The sequence below is a fragment of the Cyanistes caeruleus genome, chromosome 1 (genome assembly GCF_971803275.1).
Source record: "Cyanistes caeruleus chromosome 1, bCyaCae1.hap1.1, whole genome shotgun sequence".
Taxonomy (NCBI): Eukaryota; Metazoa; Chordata; class Aves; order Passeriformes; family Paridae; genus Cyanistes; species Cyanistes caeruleus.
The window spans coordinates 111,536,861-111,555,018 of NC_141701.1; the positions used below are offsets into that span (position 1 = coordinate 111,536,861).

At 41.2% G+C, this 18,158-nt stretch overlaps 1 protein-coding gene across 1 annotated transcript in view; it reads left to right on the top strand.

Annotated features, from left to right (window-relative positions):
- The window catches only part of OSBPL10 (oxysterol binding protein like 10), a 113,620-nt gene extending 95,598 nt beyond the window's left edge, over positions 1-18,022 (top strand). Inside the window, exons 8-12 of the mRNA XM_086850557.1 lie at positions 1,863-2,346; positions 10,848-11,034; positions 12,462-12,644; positions 14,432-14,585; positions 15,292-18,022. Coding sequence (XP_086706683.1) covers positions 1,863-2,346; positions 10,848-11,034; positions 12,462-12,644; positions 14,432-14,585; positions 15,292-15,336 — 1,053 coding nt within the window. The 3' untranslated portion in view covers positions 15,337-18,022. The remainder of the gene's footprint in view (positions 1-1,862; positions 2,347-10,847; positions 11,035-12,461; positions 12,645-14,431; positions 14,586-15,291) is intronic.
- Positions 18,023-18,158: the final 136 nt, after the last annotated feature.

Here is an 18,158-nt window from a genome sequence, read left to right on the forward strand (position 1 = left end):
GTAGCAGAAATCATGTGGAGTCCTCAAGGCTTAGAGAGTAGAGTCAGAGGAATATTACAGTTGGAACTTTGCTTGACTTATATCTAAACTTGTGAAAATTATTAGCCTGTAAAGGACTGTATGTGTGTAAATATAAAATACAGAAGGAGAGAGCCAACAAGCAGATAAGGTACCAGACACAGCAGTTCTCTCTTTTTACAGGGAGGTACTGTGACTTGCTGTGTAGCTGTAAGGACTGTTCAAACTGCAGTGACTGGAATTCTTGTTCCTGTTTACAAATTCCCTTTGAGAAGGTCTGAATGATTAATAAAAGTTTGATAGCTTCTGTTTCATTATCCATGGGATCCAAAAGGGCTGATCTGTGCTCTGGTCCCATTTAGAGTAGCAAGCTGGGCCAGCAGGGGGAAACTAACGTGTTTGTGACAAACAGTGGCTCCCTGCCTGCTGTAAATGACCCTTGCTTTTGGGAAAGGGAAAAAGTAAATGCAATAAAGAATTAAAAAGCAAAGCAGAAGAAGCGCTGTAATAGAGGACAGCTGTTGGTTTGCATCTGGCATCATTGAGCCACTTGGATTCACATAAGATAAATTTGTGTGTGCCAGAAGTTCCTTTTACGAGAGCAACCCTTGAGCTCCCCTGCAGCAGACCTGCACAATGTGGGGAGCGTGGGGAAGAAGGAAGGGAGAGAAATAAATTATGTCCTGTAGCCCTTGTTTGCCTTGCAGCGCTCACCAGGATGTTTCACTGGAAAATTCTAACAAAGTGTTGTGAAGTGAATGACCTTGGCAACATCTGCCTTGCTAGAGAAGGCCCTTGAGACTGTATCCACATCCCTTGGGGCTGGCTCCCTCCAGGGAAGACTGCCTAGTGCTCAGCCCCAGGCTTTTTTCTGGGCCCATGGGAGCCTCTCTATTGCCATGATACGAATGTAATGGTTTGTGCAGTTTTTGTTTCAACTTGCCTGAAATAAAGCAAAGCCATGCAGGGGCCCACCGCAGTGACATGGTACCATCTGAAGCTGAGGGGCTGTGCCATGGGCCTGGGGGAGACAGGAGAGCTTAGGCATGGCAAGGGATTTGACTTGGGAGTTGTGGGGGGATGTGGCATAAGCTGACACTCTAGGGCAGATGGGAAGTTCTTCCTTAGAGCCTATAGCCTCTTGGGAAGGCTTCTTGGAATGGTTTTATATTTGGAAATAGACTTGAGATTTGGTTACAATTTGGTTGTGGCTGGATCTCCTTGGGTTGGCTTGTGAGAGGCTGGAAGAGACCTAATCCATGTATAGTGGGTAGTCAGCAGCCCAGGAGTGAAATTTAAAAACACAGATGTTTGACAGGAGGGATAGATGTACCCCTTACGTTCTCCACCCTTTAGAGGTTGGTGATCTGTACATTCATATAAGATACTCATCTTCTGGTGGTTCGGGAGGGTGTGCCCCTCCCATTTTGGAGGCTTATGATAAGTTTGGTTTGTTGATGTTTGATGTAAATTAGTTTATATCAAAGTATGTGTTTGTATCCTGTAAACAAGGAAAACAATGGCTGGTTTATTAACTGAGAGGAGAGGAAAAGGTGGATTTCCATGTGAGTGGAACAGCCCATCCTTGTTGTGTGAGCTGCTCTTGAAAGTCATCATGAAATAGGAAGCAGCCTGCATGGCTATCAAGGCCACCACTTTTTTCCTTCACTCATTATTTACACTGCAAAGAAAATTAAATTGTTGTGGCATGGGAGGGAAATATACTATCCCAAAATTTGGCAGGGTCAGAATTACAGCTTTGCTAAACTGTTCTCTCTCCCCCTTTCCCCTTGGTAGTGTGATCACAGGGAAATCATACATGCCTTTGTCTGCTTTGCATACAGGTAGTGCTTCCAACATTTATTTTGGAGAAAAGATCCCTGCTGGAGATGTATGCAAATTTCATGGCCCATCCAGACCTGTTTTTGTCAATTGCAGCTGGAGCCACTCCCGAGGAAAGAATTATCTGCTTTGTGGAGTATTATCTAACAGCTTTTCATGAAGGCCGAAAGGGAGCAGTTGCCAAGAAGCCCTATAACCCTATAATTGGTGAAACGTTTCATTGCTCGTGGGATGTGCCTAAAGATAAAGTGAAAGCATTCAGAACTAACGGTGCCTCCACGGTTTCTAAGGACTCAACCAAGGAGCTTGGCCAGGACCAGTCCACATGCTACAAGCTGAGGTTTGTAGCTGAACAAGTGTCTCATCATCCACCAGTATCGTGCTTTTACTGTGAGTGCAAAGAGAAGAAAATGTGTGTGAACGCTCACATATGGACCAAAAGCAAGTTCATGGGCATGTCAATAGGTGTTTCTATGGTAGGTGAAGGTAAGAAATGTGCTTTTATTCTGCTTTTTTTTGAGCTAATATTTCTGGGTGCCAGCAGAAATCCAAATGTTTTCCTGTTTGCTCTCCCTCTGACCTTTCATTTGAACCTTATGACTGTTTGCTTTTGAGAAGTTTGGAATTAAAACTGTCGGGTTTGTATAACCTTTTGCTGTCCAGACAGAATATGAAATGCACATTAGATACATAAATGTGTGCTTATATTGATGAGACTCTGTTAATATATGGCCAGACTTTGGAAATAATTAAGTTACAATAGCAAATGACAAATTATAGCATAGTCTGTAAGAATATTTTTGTCTTGTTCACTTTTAAAGTAATATGATATTTGGTGTTCACAATTGGAACAAAGCAATGAGAAAAAGCAACGTTTTTGCATAAACCTAACATTTGTTTTTCGTAGTTGCTGCAAGGAATCACGATTTCTGTAGTGTTTACAAAGTTAATGTATTTTCATACTCTTTCTAGAAAGTTGCATGGCAGAAGTGTGAGTCCTCATTTTCTATATCATACATATGCAGTCTGGATTCTGATAAGTCATTGCTCAACTTGAGTTCAGAAATACAGGGAGTCACAACAAATCCTTGATGGATGATCTGAACTGATACCGACACTTGTACCAGTGTTGTCACTGACTGTTAATGCATTGAGATAAGTGTGCTTCTAAGCAATTTACTCCCTTTGACCATTTGAGAGTAAGGTGCTATGTATGGATTTTAGTGTTTTGCCTTATTTTTAGACTGTAGTCTCAGAAGTATGAGGACCACTTGCTTCTTTTTGTCACCATTGTGTGAAATACTATGGTATTAGAAGCAGTAAAAAACTGGAGTGGGAAATGCAGTGGTTTGGTTTTGGTTATTAATAGCAACAAAATAATTATGGTGGAAAAACACAGGTATATTCTGCTATTTCCACTATCTAAAACTAACGACCAGTGTAAAGGACACAGTAGCTCCTTTCCTTGATGGCAGTAGATTCCCTTTTTTAATAGAGGAGACATGATACTGGTTTTGATATCCTTGAGATAAAGTCTATGCTAGCACGTGTGTTTCCTTCTTCCTGTGACTTAGGTATTTTGCTTTGAATGTGGAGTTAAGGAAGTTGGGAAGGGAGTATCAAAGGGAAGTTGGTTTGTCTGTCTCCTGTCTGCACTACTGCCAGCCTGAGTCATTGGCTTAACATTCTGCATTTTTCTGGTACATGCTCGTTTCTAGTACTCTTTTGCTCACTGAAGGGAACTATTTAATGGAAATAAAATTAAACACAAAGTCACTTATGATTATGTAGGAGTAGGGAAATTTCTTTCTCTTGCTGCTAGTGCACAAGGTTCCCTGGGATTGGGGGTGTCTACTGTGGGGATTATTTAAGACTTCAAAGCCCTGATGTGTCCCAGTTTTGAGAGAGAAAGGGTCTAAGAATTAACTGCTTACTCACCCCAAGGATTGTTTCATGTTTGCTTGTGAGAATAAGTTCTTTCCTGTATGCTTTCTTTTTTTCATGATCCTGGAGATATCCCAGGAGTGGAGGCGGGCTTTGGGGAACATCTGCTGTAGCAAACTCTTTTATTCCAAGGTTTGCTGCTGTCTTTGTGATGTGCATTCTGGGAGGAGGTCTGGGTTCACCAGTTTATAGTTACTATTCATCTTTTTGTTCATGTAAGCAGTGCAAAAGTAGGGACCTTCGCAGTGGCAGCATTTCTGGGAAGTGATGGAGACACTTAAGTGCAGCCCAAGCATTTCTATTGCATGTTGGGGAGTGGCAGTGGGCAGCAAGAAGTTGTATTTGAGGCTTTTCTATCATCTGAAAACAGCAAGCCTAAGCCTGACAGCCTCAGTTTAAAATGCCAGCTTTGCAGTGCAGTTCCTTCGTTTGAAACTGCACTTTCTTTAATTTTTTTTGTTTATTTATTTTAGGTCTAGAGAAGTCTTCCTGATTGAGTTGGTGTGTGGATTTGTCAAGCTGTGCAAAAATTAGAGTCTGCTGCAGATGCTTCTTTCTGATGTGCTGCATACGTATAAATTCTGTAGTAGATTGAGGTCAACATGAGTACCAGGGAATACATTGCTGAACTGACAAAAAGGAGCTGCTGGACTAAAAGTGGGGAAAACCTAAGCCTGTATTTACTGCCTAGTAATGCAGGGCTTGGTCATTTTTTTAATGTGAAATATAATTTGGAGATTTTCATCATTTTGAAATGAATGACTAATCCAGCATTTCATATGGGCTGAATTAGTCTAGCAGAGGTAGTGAGTTGGGCTGTGGAAAGGTGCTGTTAGTCAGAGGGCATATGAAGCTGCTTACAGCAGGTCGAAACTAAAGATAGCTCCTTGGAGAAACTTTGGCATACCAAGGTTGGCCAGTAAGGTTGTAGAATCTTTAACTGTTAAAAGCAGATGAAATGCATTTCTGGGGAATTTCATTCTGTATCACTGATCCTGCTTTTGATAAGAGACTAACCATCTTGTGGATCATCAAATTCTCTGGGTTTTGATTGTTGTGGGGTTTTTTTGCTACTGTACATTGGATGACCAAACTAATCATGTGCTGTTGTTGGGATTTTGTCTCATCCCTTTCTCCTTTTTTTTTTTTTCTAATTTCCCCTCATTATGAGCATTCAGGTCTTTTTTTTTTTTTTCTGTGTTGCTGGAGTTAAATTATGTACATGTGGGAACCTTTTGACTTTTTGTAAGACCAGTAAAGATTTAAGATGTGGCATCATGCTACTTGAAAGACAGTTTCCTTGATACCTCTAATATACCTGTGTCCATTTTGAGAGTTGGGTTAGATAATCCTGCTGTTGGTTTGATATTAGTTTAATTATACTACAGATTAAATCAGTATTAATCGATATATGAGAGGGGAAAAAGGTCCTTCCAAACAAGAGTGTTAGAGAACTGTAATTAATGTTCTGGATGATTTAGTGGTAGTGAGTGACCATCTTGTTCTGTTCAGATATGTATCAGGACAGTTCTGTTTGACCAGGTTGCCCAGAGAAGCTGTGGATGCCCCATCCTTGGAGGTTTCCAAGGTCAGGTTGGATGGGGGTGTGAACAACCTGCTTTAGTGGAAGATATCCCTGCCCACAGCAGAGGGTTTGGAACAAGATGATTTTTAAGGTCCCTTCCAACACAGGCCATTCCATGATGATTCTGTGACAATGACCAGAAATGTCATTGTAGCCTAATGTTGAATGCAGGCAACTTTGGTGTGTTTTGAAACTTTGCTCTCTACTGAACAGTACTGTGTGTGTCCCTCCAACAGTTCAGTGAAGCTTTTTCTGCTGCAGTTGGCTATTTGCAGAAATAAAGTAGTACTGAATTTTTGGACCTATAGTGTGTAAGGAATATAGTAATGGTAATGTGTCTGTGGAGGCTTTGAATCATATTTTTATATAAAGTCCTTAGATGTATAGAGCACATTGCTTTTTATGTGTTTTATTAGAAGCTGACCTAGAATTGTCATAGAAGTATAAAGGTTTATAAAGGAATTTAAAGAATTAGGGGATTTAAGGATGGTATGGTCTTGGCACACAAAGGGTACAGCTCAGTGTCTCAGTGGTGTGATTTTTTTGTCTATGTCATACCTTAAAGTGACTAAGATTTTTATATTTTTTTTCTGTCTGTGGTTTTTGTGTGTTGCTTCAAAGTATCAGTTGCAGAGATGCAGAACAAGTGGGAGAGTACTGCTGGAAATCCATGTGGGGAGCTGTTTTATATACTAGCCTTTCTTCATCTCGGGTTATGAGTGGTCTAAATCTGGCTTGCTAATGAAATGTTGCAACTTTTCTTTACTGTATGACAAAATCCTCATTTTTCAGAGCAGTCAGCACTGAGTTTCCTCAGGTGAAAGCCACCCTGAATAAAAAAGAGGGTATTTTGCATGAAAGAACTTACACTGCATGTGCAGTCCCTAATTCTGGTTAATGTTAATTATGTACTAATGAAAGAGTGAGGGAGGAGATGAGGCTGTAATGAACAGGGTCACATTAAGATTTAAATTAGCAAAGGATGAGAGTCAGTATAAATATTTAATGTTTTTTACATGGGTCATGGGATCTTTAAACAATACTGGTTGTACGGTAAGGATGCTGTGGTGAGCACATCTCAGTGTCAGCTGTGCCTGTTCCTTTTCTGGTCCAGAGCAGCACAATCCAACAAAAAGTGTTATCTTTGATTTATGGGTTAATTTTGCAGAGAGCATGAAGTGCATTTAAATGGATTGCTCTGTACTGTCAAGTGGCTAGTTACACCTGGTATTTTCACTTCTGCTGTTTTAAATGTTCTAAAAAAGTAGTGAGTTACAGGCTTCCAAAAATTATTTTTCTAAATTGAAAATCAGCTTGAAAAGATCTGACAGGGTAAATTTAAAAGAAAGCAATGAATGTTTTTAACTCTTCTTTTTCTCTTCTGTTTAAATACATGTATATGTATGTATTAATAGATAATTAATTTCTAGATTATAATTTTTAGTACTGAGAAATGAGTGACTTTTTAATTTACCAGTCCCAAAGTTTGATAGCTCCATGCAATTAGGACTACCTAAATATTTCCCTAAGAACTCCTTTTTGTGTTAATATTTTTATCCCAGTGTTTCAAGACCTGTTTTCATATGGCATGGCACTCAGTATCTAATTTAGCAAATGGTTACTGTCTTTGAAAAATGAGCAGTGCTCACCACAGCTGCTTGGAAGGTTTGAGGAGTAAGAGCGCAGTTCTGGCATCTCCTGTTTCTCTGTGGGGATCTGGGCAGTTGGTCATGCACAACACCCATGTGAGGCTCATCCCACGTGTGCCTTGTTCCTCTTTGTGTGTCATGAGAAACACAGACAGGGTGAAGAGCTTCTTAACCAAGGAAACTGCCCCCGGCCCCTCGTGTCCCACGTGCCATTTGTTGTTCAGATTGATCCATGCAGGCAGTGGGAAGCATTAAATCCCACATCTCTTCTGCAGTTTATGGATCCAGAGCCTCCTCTGGGGTTTTTTGTCAATATGTGTTACTGGGAAATCAATTCACAGAGCTGCAGCATCAGTGAGGGACATGCAAGAGTCAAACTGGGAAAATGATATGCCAGGACCTGTAATGCAGACTGAGGAGTCATGGATGGGGGTGTGACTCTGAATACATTGCTGTAGTCAAAAGGAGGAGTAAATGGTGTTGAGGGCATTTCAGGGGGGAATTTCAATATTCTGCAATGTTTTATAACAAATTCACCCTTCTCTGTAGCATTTTTTTTCCTAACAAACTAGGTTACTAAATCCACTGTTCCTCCCAGAGTACTGATCTGGTGCAGTTATCCGTGTGTAATTGTTGCCTATAAATACTTCAGATTTTTTTAAAAGGAATTGGAAGTTTTTGAACAAACTCTTTGGTGTGAGAGTAAAAAAGTAAAAATGGGAGAATATTCTACCACTTTTCATGTGTATTTACTTACAGCCATTTTCAAAATAAACATGAATCATCCCTTACAGCAGGGAAGCAAGGGAAGAAAAATAGCCTGTGTATTTTCCAGCAGTTGTTTTTAAAGATCAGTTGCAATGTAATGATTATCAGCAGATGTTAAAATTACACTTTGTGAAGTAACTGTTAGCATTCTGTTAATTGGCTTTTAATTTCTCGAGATTGACACTTGGCTGGGTAGGGAGTTAATTCAAATTGTGGTACCTATTACAAATGTTGAATCTCAGTGTAATTTTTGTCTTCCTCTCCCCTAAGGGAGCACAGGTCTCTGTTCAGATGTGGTGGTGCAGCCACAGTGTTTGGGGTGCTTCACTCAAACGAGGCTTTGCATGTGGGCTCTGCAAACAGTGGAATGCAAAACAGGTTAATACTAAAAGTATTATCAAGGCATGGTTATTTCAGATCTGCCCTTTAATCTCTTTTAGACTGTAATTATGGAGCTGGAGTCGTATTTCAAGTGAGATAGCACTTCATTTAAAAATGTATTTATTCAGGTGTTTAAGGAATTCAGAAAATATGCTACTGGGTGCTAAAAATACTGCCAAGAGAGCTGGGTTCAGATTTTAATATCTAACCTGCTGTGGTGGTTAAATATTTACATTGAAGGTCACTGCTGCTGTTTGCTCTCCACTTTAAATGTGCTTGGCAGCATTGCAGCTCTGAGTCCCTCCCACCTGAGTAGGGAGAAAAAAGCTCTTGATCCCATCAGGGGGACAGAAACAAACCTATACTCACCCATAAGGAAATTTGGTTTATCATACCAGTTTCCTCTGACATGAGAAAACATCACATACAGTGATAGTCAGAGGAGGATGGGAGACCTTTTACAAGGGCGTGTGGTAACAGAAGAAGCAGGGGGAGTGGCTTTAAAATGAAAGAGAGTAGGTTTAGGTTAGATATTAGGAAAAAATTCTTCGCTGTGGGGGTGTTGAGGTGCTGAAACAGGCTGCCCAAAGAAATTGTGGGTGCCCCTGGATCCCTGGAAGTGTTCAAGGCCAGGTTGGATGGGGCTCTGAGCAGCCTGGTCTGGTGGAAGGTGTCCCTGTCCGTGGCAGGGGAGTTGGAACTCGATGATCTTTAAGGTCCTTTCCAATACAGGCCCTTCTGTGATTTTGCAATTGTTCTTTATTAACTTAATGCTATTATAGCATCCATTTGATGAGTTTGATAACCAGAATAGTTTTTTTTTTTAGTGAGAGTTCTTCCTGGCTGTGTGTCCAGGATGAGTTGGGTAGTTCAGCCTTCCTGCAGTGTGTTCAGCTTGGATGTCTCTGCAGGTGTGAAGCTGAGGAAGCTTGAGGCAAAACGTGTGTGTGTGTTCTGGCTGTGTCCTCCTGGCCTTTTCCTGCTGGTTAAGGGTTCAGCTCATGACATGAGGAAGTTGTAACCTGCCAAGACTAAATGATTAAAGGTCCTTTTAAGACATGGCTTTTCCATGTGCTTTTGCACTCCCAGCTCCTTGTGTCAGACCTGCTAGAGCGGACACGCTGGCTATGTCACTGCTGGGAGGCTGAGGTTGCAGAGGTTCTGAAAACAACTGCATGAAGCTGTTCTGGTTTGCAAATGTTTTCCTGTGAAATAGTTTCAGAAGGCAGAAGTGAAAAAATACAGAGTTTCCTGTGCCTGTGTTTAGTTTTGTTAGCTGGAGCCAATCTTCAAGATCAGGGCTCTCTTAGAGCTCTGTGCTTTTAATTTTGAGTGTGTTTTTGTGTTTCCATGCAGTGTTAAAGGCATATTTTCATATTGGCAGCAGTAGTGTTGTGTTCCTCTTTAATGCTTTTTCATCATTAAATGTGAGATCACTTTGAAAAAGTAGTGTCAGTATTCCCTTAAACAGATAGATTAATCAATACCACTAACAGTGTGTTCTTCCCCTGCCTGCCCCAGGGTGAAGGCAAATGGGCTCAAGCTCATCTTGTTTCTAAACAGATCCTATTACTGTGTCAAAATAACTTTCCTGCTCTTTTTTTTCAAATATTTCTGGGATCTGAGTTCTTCCTGTGATGGGTTATTTTCAGGCCCTGTTGTGAAAAAATATTTTCAAAGCTGTGATTTTTGCCTTTAGGCAGTTAGTAAATGGGACACAAAAGACTGTAAAACTCTAATAAAAAATACACTGCAGACATTCGGCATGATCCAATTCTGCGTGCAGGGTTTATGGTGCTCTTTTCCTGGTCTTATGTCCTGCTATCCTGAAGACCAAACTACAGTTTTTATGGGGCTAGAGTTGTATCCTTAGCCCCAGGGGAAGCTGCAAAGGTCTGATCAGGAAAGCAACTTTCTTTGTGCAGCTTCCAAGTAATGTTGAAAAACTGCTGCTGTTGTGTGTTGTTTTTAGTTACCGCCTGATAGTGCTGAGGGTGGAGGAACCTTTACAGAATGAGATGGAATTACCAGTAATTTTCTCTGCCTGGTAGAGACACTGGACTTGGTGCTTGTAGAGCAGGGCCCTGCTGGACCCCTCTTTGATTATGCAAGATTTTTTCAAAGCCCATGTGGGAAACCAGGCATTTGAAAATTAAGGAGTAAAGTTAATGGGAAGTTTGTAGATGCCATATTTCCTTGTTGTACCCACAGAGACTTAGAGCCTTTCACAGCATCAAGAGGAAATAGTGGAGGACGTGGCTGTTTCTAACTGAATAGAGAAGTCAAGAGTCCTTTGGCCATGCCCGTATTTTTTCCTGGAGGGAGATTATGACACTGAGAGACCATCTGAATTTTCAGTATGGCTTTTTAGGTAGACATTCTATGCTTTTCCAGCTATTAACAGTAATGCAAAGTAAGGAATCCAGTCAGATTTTCTGAAAAGTCGTTTGGTACCATGCAGGACCACAGGGTACACAGTCAAATTGGATGCTTTGTTCCAGAGAGCAGAGTTTCTTAGCAGACAGTGCCCTCCCTCAAGGGGAGCTGCACCTTGTGCTCTCCATGGATGTGCATTTTGATGGTAATTGGTCAGTGACCATCAGGTCTTGTCAGTGAACAAGTGACCTTTTATCACCTTGCTTTCTCCTCTTCCTGAGCAGGTGTTCTTCACTTGCTGGAACACGAAGAAGAGTATGTCTTCACCCTGCCCAGTGCCTACGCTCGCTCAATTCTCACCATCCCGTGGGTGGAGCTTGGAGGGAAAGTCAACATCAATTGTGCCAGAACGGGCTATTCTGCCACCGTCACGTTCCACACCAAGCCCTTCTATGGAGGGAAGGTCCACAGGTATGGGAATTACTGTCTGACTCTTGTTTACCTGCTGCAGGATTTCAGGGGAAAGGCTCTTAGGCATCTGTTCAGTTCTTCTGTTGCAACATTTTATAGACATATAGCTGAAATTCTTTTCCTAGTGGTGCTGGAGATGACTTAAAGCTTTAGGGCAGTTTATTGTAGCAATACATATTATGTTGTCTAACTGATTTGGATGTATTTCTCTCATTAAAATATAGTGAATGTATCTCTCCAGGCTTTGTTGCTTGTAAAAGTTGTTGTAAGTGCAGGATCAGAAAAATATGTGTACAAAAGGCAATATTTCTGTTACCCTCTGCTGTTTCTGTGTGAGTCTTGTAGATGAACTGGTGTTCCAGGTGGAGCTCCTGAAAAGAGGAGGGAAGCAAAAGTGTCACTGCCCATAGTGGTAGCTCCCTACTGGGGACTCCCACCTCTGCACTGAGATTACAGATGGTGGAAATGTTATTCACCTTCTTTGGTTCCCCTGTTACTAAGGGTGTGAAGAGGTGCTGTGCAAGACAGCCTCCTCTCTTGCTTCCATGCTCAAGTTGATGTCCCAGTCATTAACAGCAGACCCCTTTCTTGTTCTGCTGTGGACTGTTGCATTGTCCAGAGGAGACTGTGCTTTGCATGGTTACCTCTGTTTCATTTCAGATGCTGTAACTATTCTTCCATATGTGTGTCAACCATTTCAATGTTGTGTTTAGGTAAATGTCCACATTGGGCTGTTTTGACAGGGTTTTTATTTCAAAGTTATAGATTAATAATTGGTGCCATCAGGGTGAGGGAAAATTTGGGGACGTTGTGCTGTATTACTTTAGTAATTAAAATTGAATTTACAGAAGACTTTCCATGGCTTTCTAAAGCACATGTGTGCATGCTCATGGACACACACACAGAACTTCTCCCTGCATTTTGGTTTTCCTCTCCTGTCTATTTTGCTCACTCTCTGACCAGTTCTTTGGTGAGGTGGCTTTAATCATTGTCTGTGAGCAGCTGAGAAATGAACTTGCAGAACTGAAGAAGAAAACAGAGACCCAAAATTTTTGACATGGGTCTCTGGCAACATTATGTTCAGATGTGAAAGCATCGTGTATTGAAAATGTCACATGAATGTCAGGGATTGTTTTTCAGGCTGCTGAGGTAACCATTTGGCTCTGGCCTTGAGCCAAGTATCAGAATTTTAAGTTGGGTTGCTGCTGAACTTAGCTAGAATGTCATCCCAAAGCTGTTGCTGTGTTACAGGAGCTTTCCTGGGATGAGTCTTTCTTTTTTGGAGGCAGCATCATTACTTGGATTGAATAATTGATTTGTGGAGGTAGAAAGCTGCTTGGACCTTCAGCAAGGCAGTGCTTTCATGTGCTGATAATAATTGGTACCAGTTATTTCTGTGGTCTGTTTCTCCTCCCCCCTTGAATCAGGGTTACAGCCGAAGTGAAGCACAATCCAACGAACACCATTGTGTGCAAGGCACAGGGAGAGTGGAATGGCACCCTGGAATTCACTTACAGCAACGGAGACACCAAAGTGATTGACACCACCAAACTGCCTGTTATCAGGAAAAAGATCCGGCCCATAGCAAACCAAGGGCCGCTGGAATCGAGGTAAGGGCAGAGGCTTTGCAATGCTGTCCTGAACTTTGGGTGGGAACAGAGCAGGGAAGCCAACTGCAGGTCTGAGTGCTGTGGTTCAAAAATTCCTTGCTTCCTACAGCACAGAAATCTGGGCACAGAGAGCTGAGGCTGTGTATTGGTTCCTTGGAGCATAAATTACGCTGTAGTGACAAGTGAAACAATTTTGTTGATGGGGAAAATGCCTGTATTTGTTTAAATCAGCATCTGGAAAATGGTAATGCAGTGTTTTCACCTGCTTCTTGGAGTGATTGCAAGATGGTAGGCAAATCAGTCAGTTTGTTGCAAGTAATTCCAACTGGTATATATATGTTGCATATCATTGAAACTGGTACTTAATGTTTTATGTATTTTAGAATATGTATTTGTATAAATATGTGTAAAATGTGAGGTAGTATGAGGTATAAAGACACAAACACTGGTGGTTTTGAGGCTCTTGGCATCTACATCATGTGCCTAACTCTGACTAGGTACATTAGAAAAAAACCTGTTCTGTATCCACTTCAATAACTGTTGATGTTTATCTTCAGAAAAATCAATACTTTATTGAATTTAGGAGCATTTTATTGGAGGATTTAAAAATATGAGTTAAACTACATTTTGTTATCTGTAAATGTCTTTTTATTTTACAAGGGTGTCTTGAGTCATCGTGCAGGGTCAGATACAATTTGTCTGCTTACTAGACCACTTGCTTATCCACAAACTCATTTTTGCCCTGTAGTGTGGAACATAAAGATTGTAGTAAATAAGGACACCAGTAGCTTTTCAGTGTATTTATTGTGTTTTTTAGATACTAGTAAGCAAATTACATCCATCCAGTGTCTCTGCAGGATCTGCAGTTTATCACATTGTAAACACAAACTCATTTAAACAGCCCTGGACATATGTGAAAGCTATGGTTGGTTTCAGAGATCAGTTTGGATTAGATACTAGGAAGAAATTCTTCACTGTGAGGCTGATGAGGCGCTGGAACAGGCTGCCCATTGAAGCTGTGGATGATGCCTCATCCCTGCAAATGTTAAAGGCCAGGTTGGATGGGGCTCTGAGCAGCCTGGTCATGTGGGAGGTGTCCCTGTCCATGGCAGGGATGGTGGAACTAGAGGATCTTTAAAGTCTTTTCCAACCCAAACCATTCTATGAGGGTTTTTCTCAGTGGTTTTCTGAGAAAAGTTTGTGCTAGGCTGATATAAGGCACTGTATCTGAGTGTGGTCAGCTGTGTGAGAAACGTGTAGCTGTGCTGGTAAATACTGTAACTGGGAATACAGAGCACAGTCCTAGAGGGGCTCCCTAGAATCAGTTCCTCTGTTGGTGACCATGCAGGACCAGTCAGTGTCCCAGTTCAGTGCACTCCTGGGTTTTGGCTCCCTTATAATTCAAAAATTTAACTGCAGAAAAATGCAGAATTAAACGCCTGTCATTTGGGGGCCAGAGGAACATCAGTAAGGAATGTGAAATGGAAATGGTAAAAATAAATCCACCTGCTTTGAGAAAAAAAGCTCAGGTGGTGAAGAGTCAGGAACATAAACAGCATCTGCTGAGAAAACTGCATGGCAAAATACTGGGAGTTGAGTGAACCTGAAAATCTGGTCCACAGACATGATGACTATCCCAGGAGAGTGATGGTTCCCAAGCTCTGGGACTTGGAAATCCGGTATGGATAGTGTGGCCTCAGCCTGCTGCTCACCAGACTGGTGTCCAGCAGCACTGGGCTGTGGCAGAGCTGTTCTCACCCTCCCTTGTGCTCCTTCTCCCTGGGCAGGCGCCTGTGGCAGCACGTCACCAACTCTCTGAAGGAGGGGAACATTGATGCCGCCACGGAGCACAAGCACCGCCTGGAAGAGAGACAGCGAGCAGAGGAGAGGCAGCGCGCGGCGCTCACAACTCCCTGGAAACCCAAATACTTTGCCAAAGAGGTACTTGAGTCTCTTGGTTTAGAGACCCTTTAGCAAGTTCCTGCACTGGGGACAAGTGAATGTCTGGATTTTGTCATGGGCTGCTGTTACGTACCACTGATTGCTTAAATTTTCTTTTTGACAGTCTGGCTCTTGAAGGAGAGCAGTGGACTTTTCCATGTCTATGTTGTGAACTTGTTCACTTTTCTTCAGTTAGATAGATTTTGATCTGAATTTTTGGTGCCTAATGTTAGGTACATAAAGTAATGTGTTTTTTTGTAAAATTAAGCCCTTACTTTTCAAATTCTGCATACTCACATCCCCTATAATCTTAGAATACTGAAATGAGCACGATCTAGGGAGATTTATCCAGCATAAGTAAGCATTGACATCCTAAACACAGTCTTGGATTTCATCTGTGTGAAAGGAAATAGATTTTACCAAGTTCATCTTTCCCTTGGAGGAAAGGTGGAGGGATGAGACTGACTGAGGGGATTGTTACATTAGCTGCTATTTAAACCAGAATCTCTTGCATCTTCTCATTACATCTCTTCCCTCCCTTGTAATTTTTTCCCTCCTGCCCGCATTACTTGTCAATTCATTAAACACAGGATTTTCAGGTGACAGGGATGGCTTCTTGTTTGGTCTTATTTTAGCTTTTGTGTGGACATACACATATTTGGTATTTATAAATCTTGTTTTTAAACTCTGCTTAATTTTCTTACAGGGTGATGGTTGGCTGTATGTGAATCCTCTCTGGAAGACCCATTGACAGGAGAGAGCAGTTGCCTCGTAACTTTACCTGAAAGGCATTAAAATGATACAGTATGTAACTTCAGGATAGGTCCTGCTCCCAGAAGATCCCCATGGGAAGCTATGTACTGTGAATGATGCATCTCAAAATAACCACGAGCTCGAGTTTATTCAGGAGCCATTTTGTGTGTGCAGATCCACAGACACACAGGCACACGTCCGTCCCTAAGTACCCAGGGTGTGCATGTGTTGTGTGTGCTATTTACACTACATGTAAACAGTACCAACACCAATAGCGACTCAAAGACCTTTTCCTCCAAGTGTTAGGGCACAGAACCCTGGCTGCACTCAGCCAGGGCTCCCTGAGTTGTGTGCTTGCAGGATCAGGCCCTATGCTAGTATTTAAGAAAATACTTTTTTATTAGTACTGGTTAATGTTTTTCTATTTTTCACTTTTGCCAAAAATGTTTTGCACTTAAAACGTGATATGTCTCTTAATGGCAGTCGTTCTGTCTGAACAGTCACCGAGTAACTCACTTTGACACAAGAATGATCCACTGGCTGTCCTCGCTCTGGGGTACTGAGTTCAGGGCGTGTTTCCTGTCACCAAGGAGTGTGAATTTCCTGCCACCCTAAAAGAAGTAGCAATACCTTCTCCAGAACGTTGTTCTTCACACTAACCCATTGTGTCCTCGCTGCTTTGTCTATTCATGCTCCAGCTGTTCAGTCAGTCTCTGGTCACCACCCCTGAGCCAGCTGCTCTGGTAACTTTGGTCTTGCTGTGTAATGTTCTCTGACTGTTGTCATGCCAACACTTCTGGCTTACACGTTCCACTAAATGGGATTGCTTCTGGTAAAACATTTGGATGAGTAGAGATGATACAACTACCCTTCACAGATAAATGATTCCCTGATGTAAAAGTAACAATTTAGTAAATTATTCCACTGAGAGAATAACTTTATGAATGAAACAAATGGAATGGGATACAATTTGTTTTGTAAGGTTAAAAAAAAACCAATTAAAAAATCCTGTTGCTTGATCTTGCTTTGTGAGGTACCCCCTGTGACACTGACAATGTGGATTCTAGAAGTGTGTTAAGGTTTTGTTGCTTTATAGGTTGTATTTGTTGGAAGTGAAGATGTTTCTGAGAGAGGTGGCAGCAAAAGGCACATGTAAAATGTGCTCAGTGCTTCTTTCCACAGTGCCCCATAACAAAACCACTGTATTTCTATCACACAGTAGCATGGATGCCTGTCTGTAGAGCTGAGTAATTTTGTGCCTTTTGTCTGCTTTGTTCATACACTGACTTATGCTTGATGGATGCTACACAAAGATATCTAGGTCAAAGCACTGCTCACATCTGTCCTTGTGCGTCCTGCATTTTGTTTTTTCGGTAGATGTTAAAATCTCCTGAGCAGCTCAGAAGGCTCAGTGGAGGAGGTGTGTGCACAAGGAAACATTCCATTAGCTGTTCCTTTGGATTTGAACTAAAGATCTCTATTTAATGAAGGTGTGGCTACTTTTTCCTTCTGAATTCTATTTTGTCTTCTTGTCTGTCCTTTTTTTTTTTTTGCACATTAGAAAGATTCATGTTCTAAATGATTTAAATCCTATTTTTTAAAAAAAAAAGTGGATTGTATGAGCTTGGTTTTGTAACTGACACTTTTTTTTTAAGAGGAAAAAAAGAAATCTTATTTTTTAGGAATAGTTGATGTAATAGTTTTCTGTAAGAAAACCAAAATGATGCTCTTGTAGTAATCACTGAACTGCTACTGAGTATCATCAGGAACACTTGTACTTTATCACCTGCAAGAATTCACTTTATAATGGATCCACTCTTGTTCTAGAGATTAGTCTGATAAGTACCTGAAAGTATTCCTACAGTTTGTAGTATCATCACAAAGAGCAATGGAAAAAGCAGAGTTAAACCCTCCCAGACCTCTCTCACACACCAAAGAGCAAGACACATACTAGATAGCCATTGCAAACCTCTGTGTGTCAGGCATGCAGGCCTGGGCCCCTGAAGGAGTAGACCTCTTTCAGCTGGGATGGTGTGACTGTCAAGGCTACAGAGATGCTGTAGCTGTTCTTTTGAGGAGAAATTTGAACAATTTTCTGCTTGTAATTTATTGAAGATTTTCTCTGTCTGCATGGTTGGTTGTTTCTGCATGCCAAGGACATTCCACATGTGCTCTGATCAATGTTTTGTTCCGATGCTTTGAAGAATCCCCTAATGCCATTACCACTGTTTCTTTCCCAAATTAACGTGGGAGACACAAACCTTAAGAAGTCCTTTCAGAAAAGATCCCATCAGCGAGAGATTTCAGAACAAGATTCACAAGTGTCATTTTATTTTTCTGATAGTATGTGTTCAGTATATTTTGCAGGACTGAAAAGTAAATATTCATAAGCCTTATTCTGTAGGTTGTTCCAATTGCTGTCTTGGAATTGCAAGTAAATACTTTCCTTTTCAAGTAGCCGATGTACACTGAATTGTAATGTAAAAACTTCCATGTACTTTTTTGTGCACACCTGTAGAAAGCCTATGCAACCTTTTTCTTTCTTAAATTAGAAATGTTCAGAAAGGAAATTTATACCTTTATCATTTAAAAGATGCTCTGGCAGTCTCTTCTGATTTGCCTTCCTTTCATAATTTGTGAATTTAAAATGAGAATGCTCATGAATAAAAGATTTGTTTCATTTAGTAGCGGGATGCCATTTCTCTTTCCATGGAAGCCTTAGTTCAGTGGTGTCAGTCACTGACTGTCCAGGAGCTGTGTATGACACCTGAGTGTGGTTCCCATGGAAGTGATTTGCCAGGTTAATCCAGGTTTGGTGTG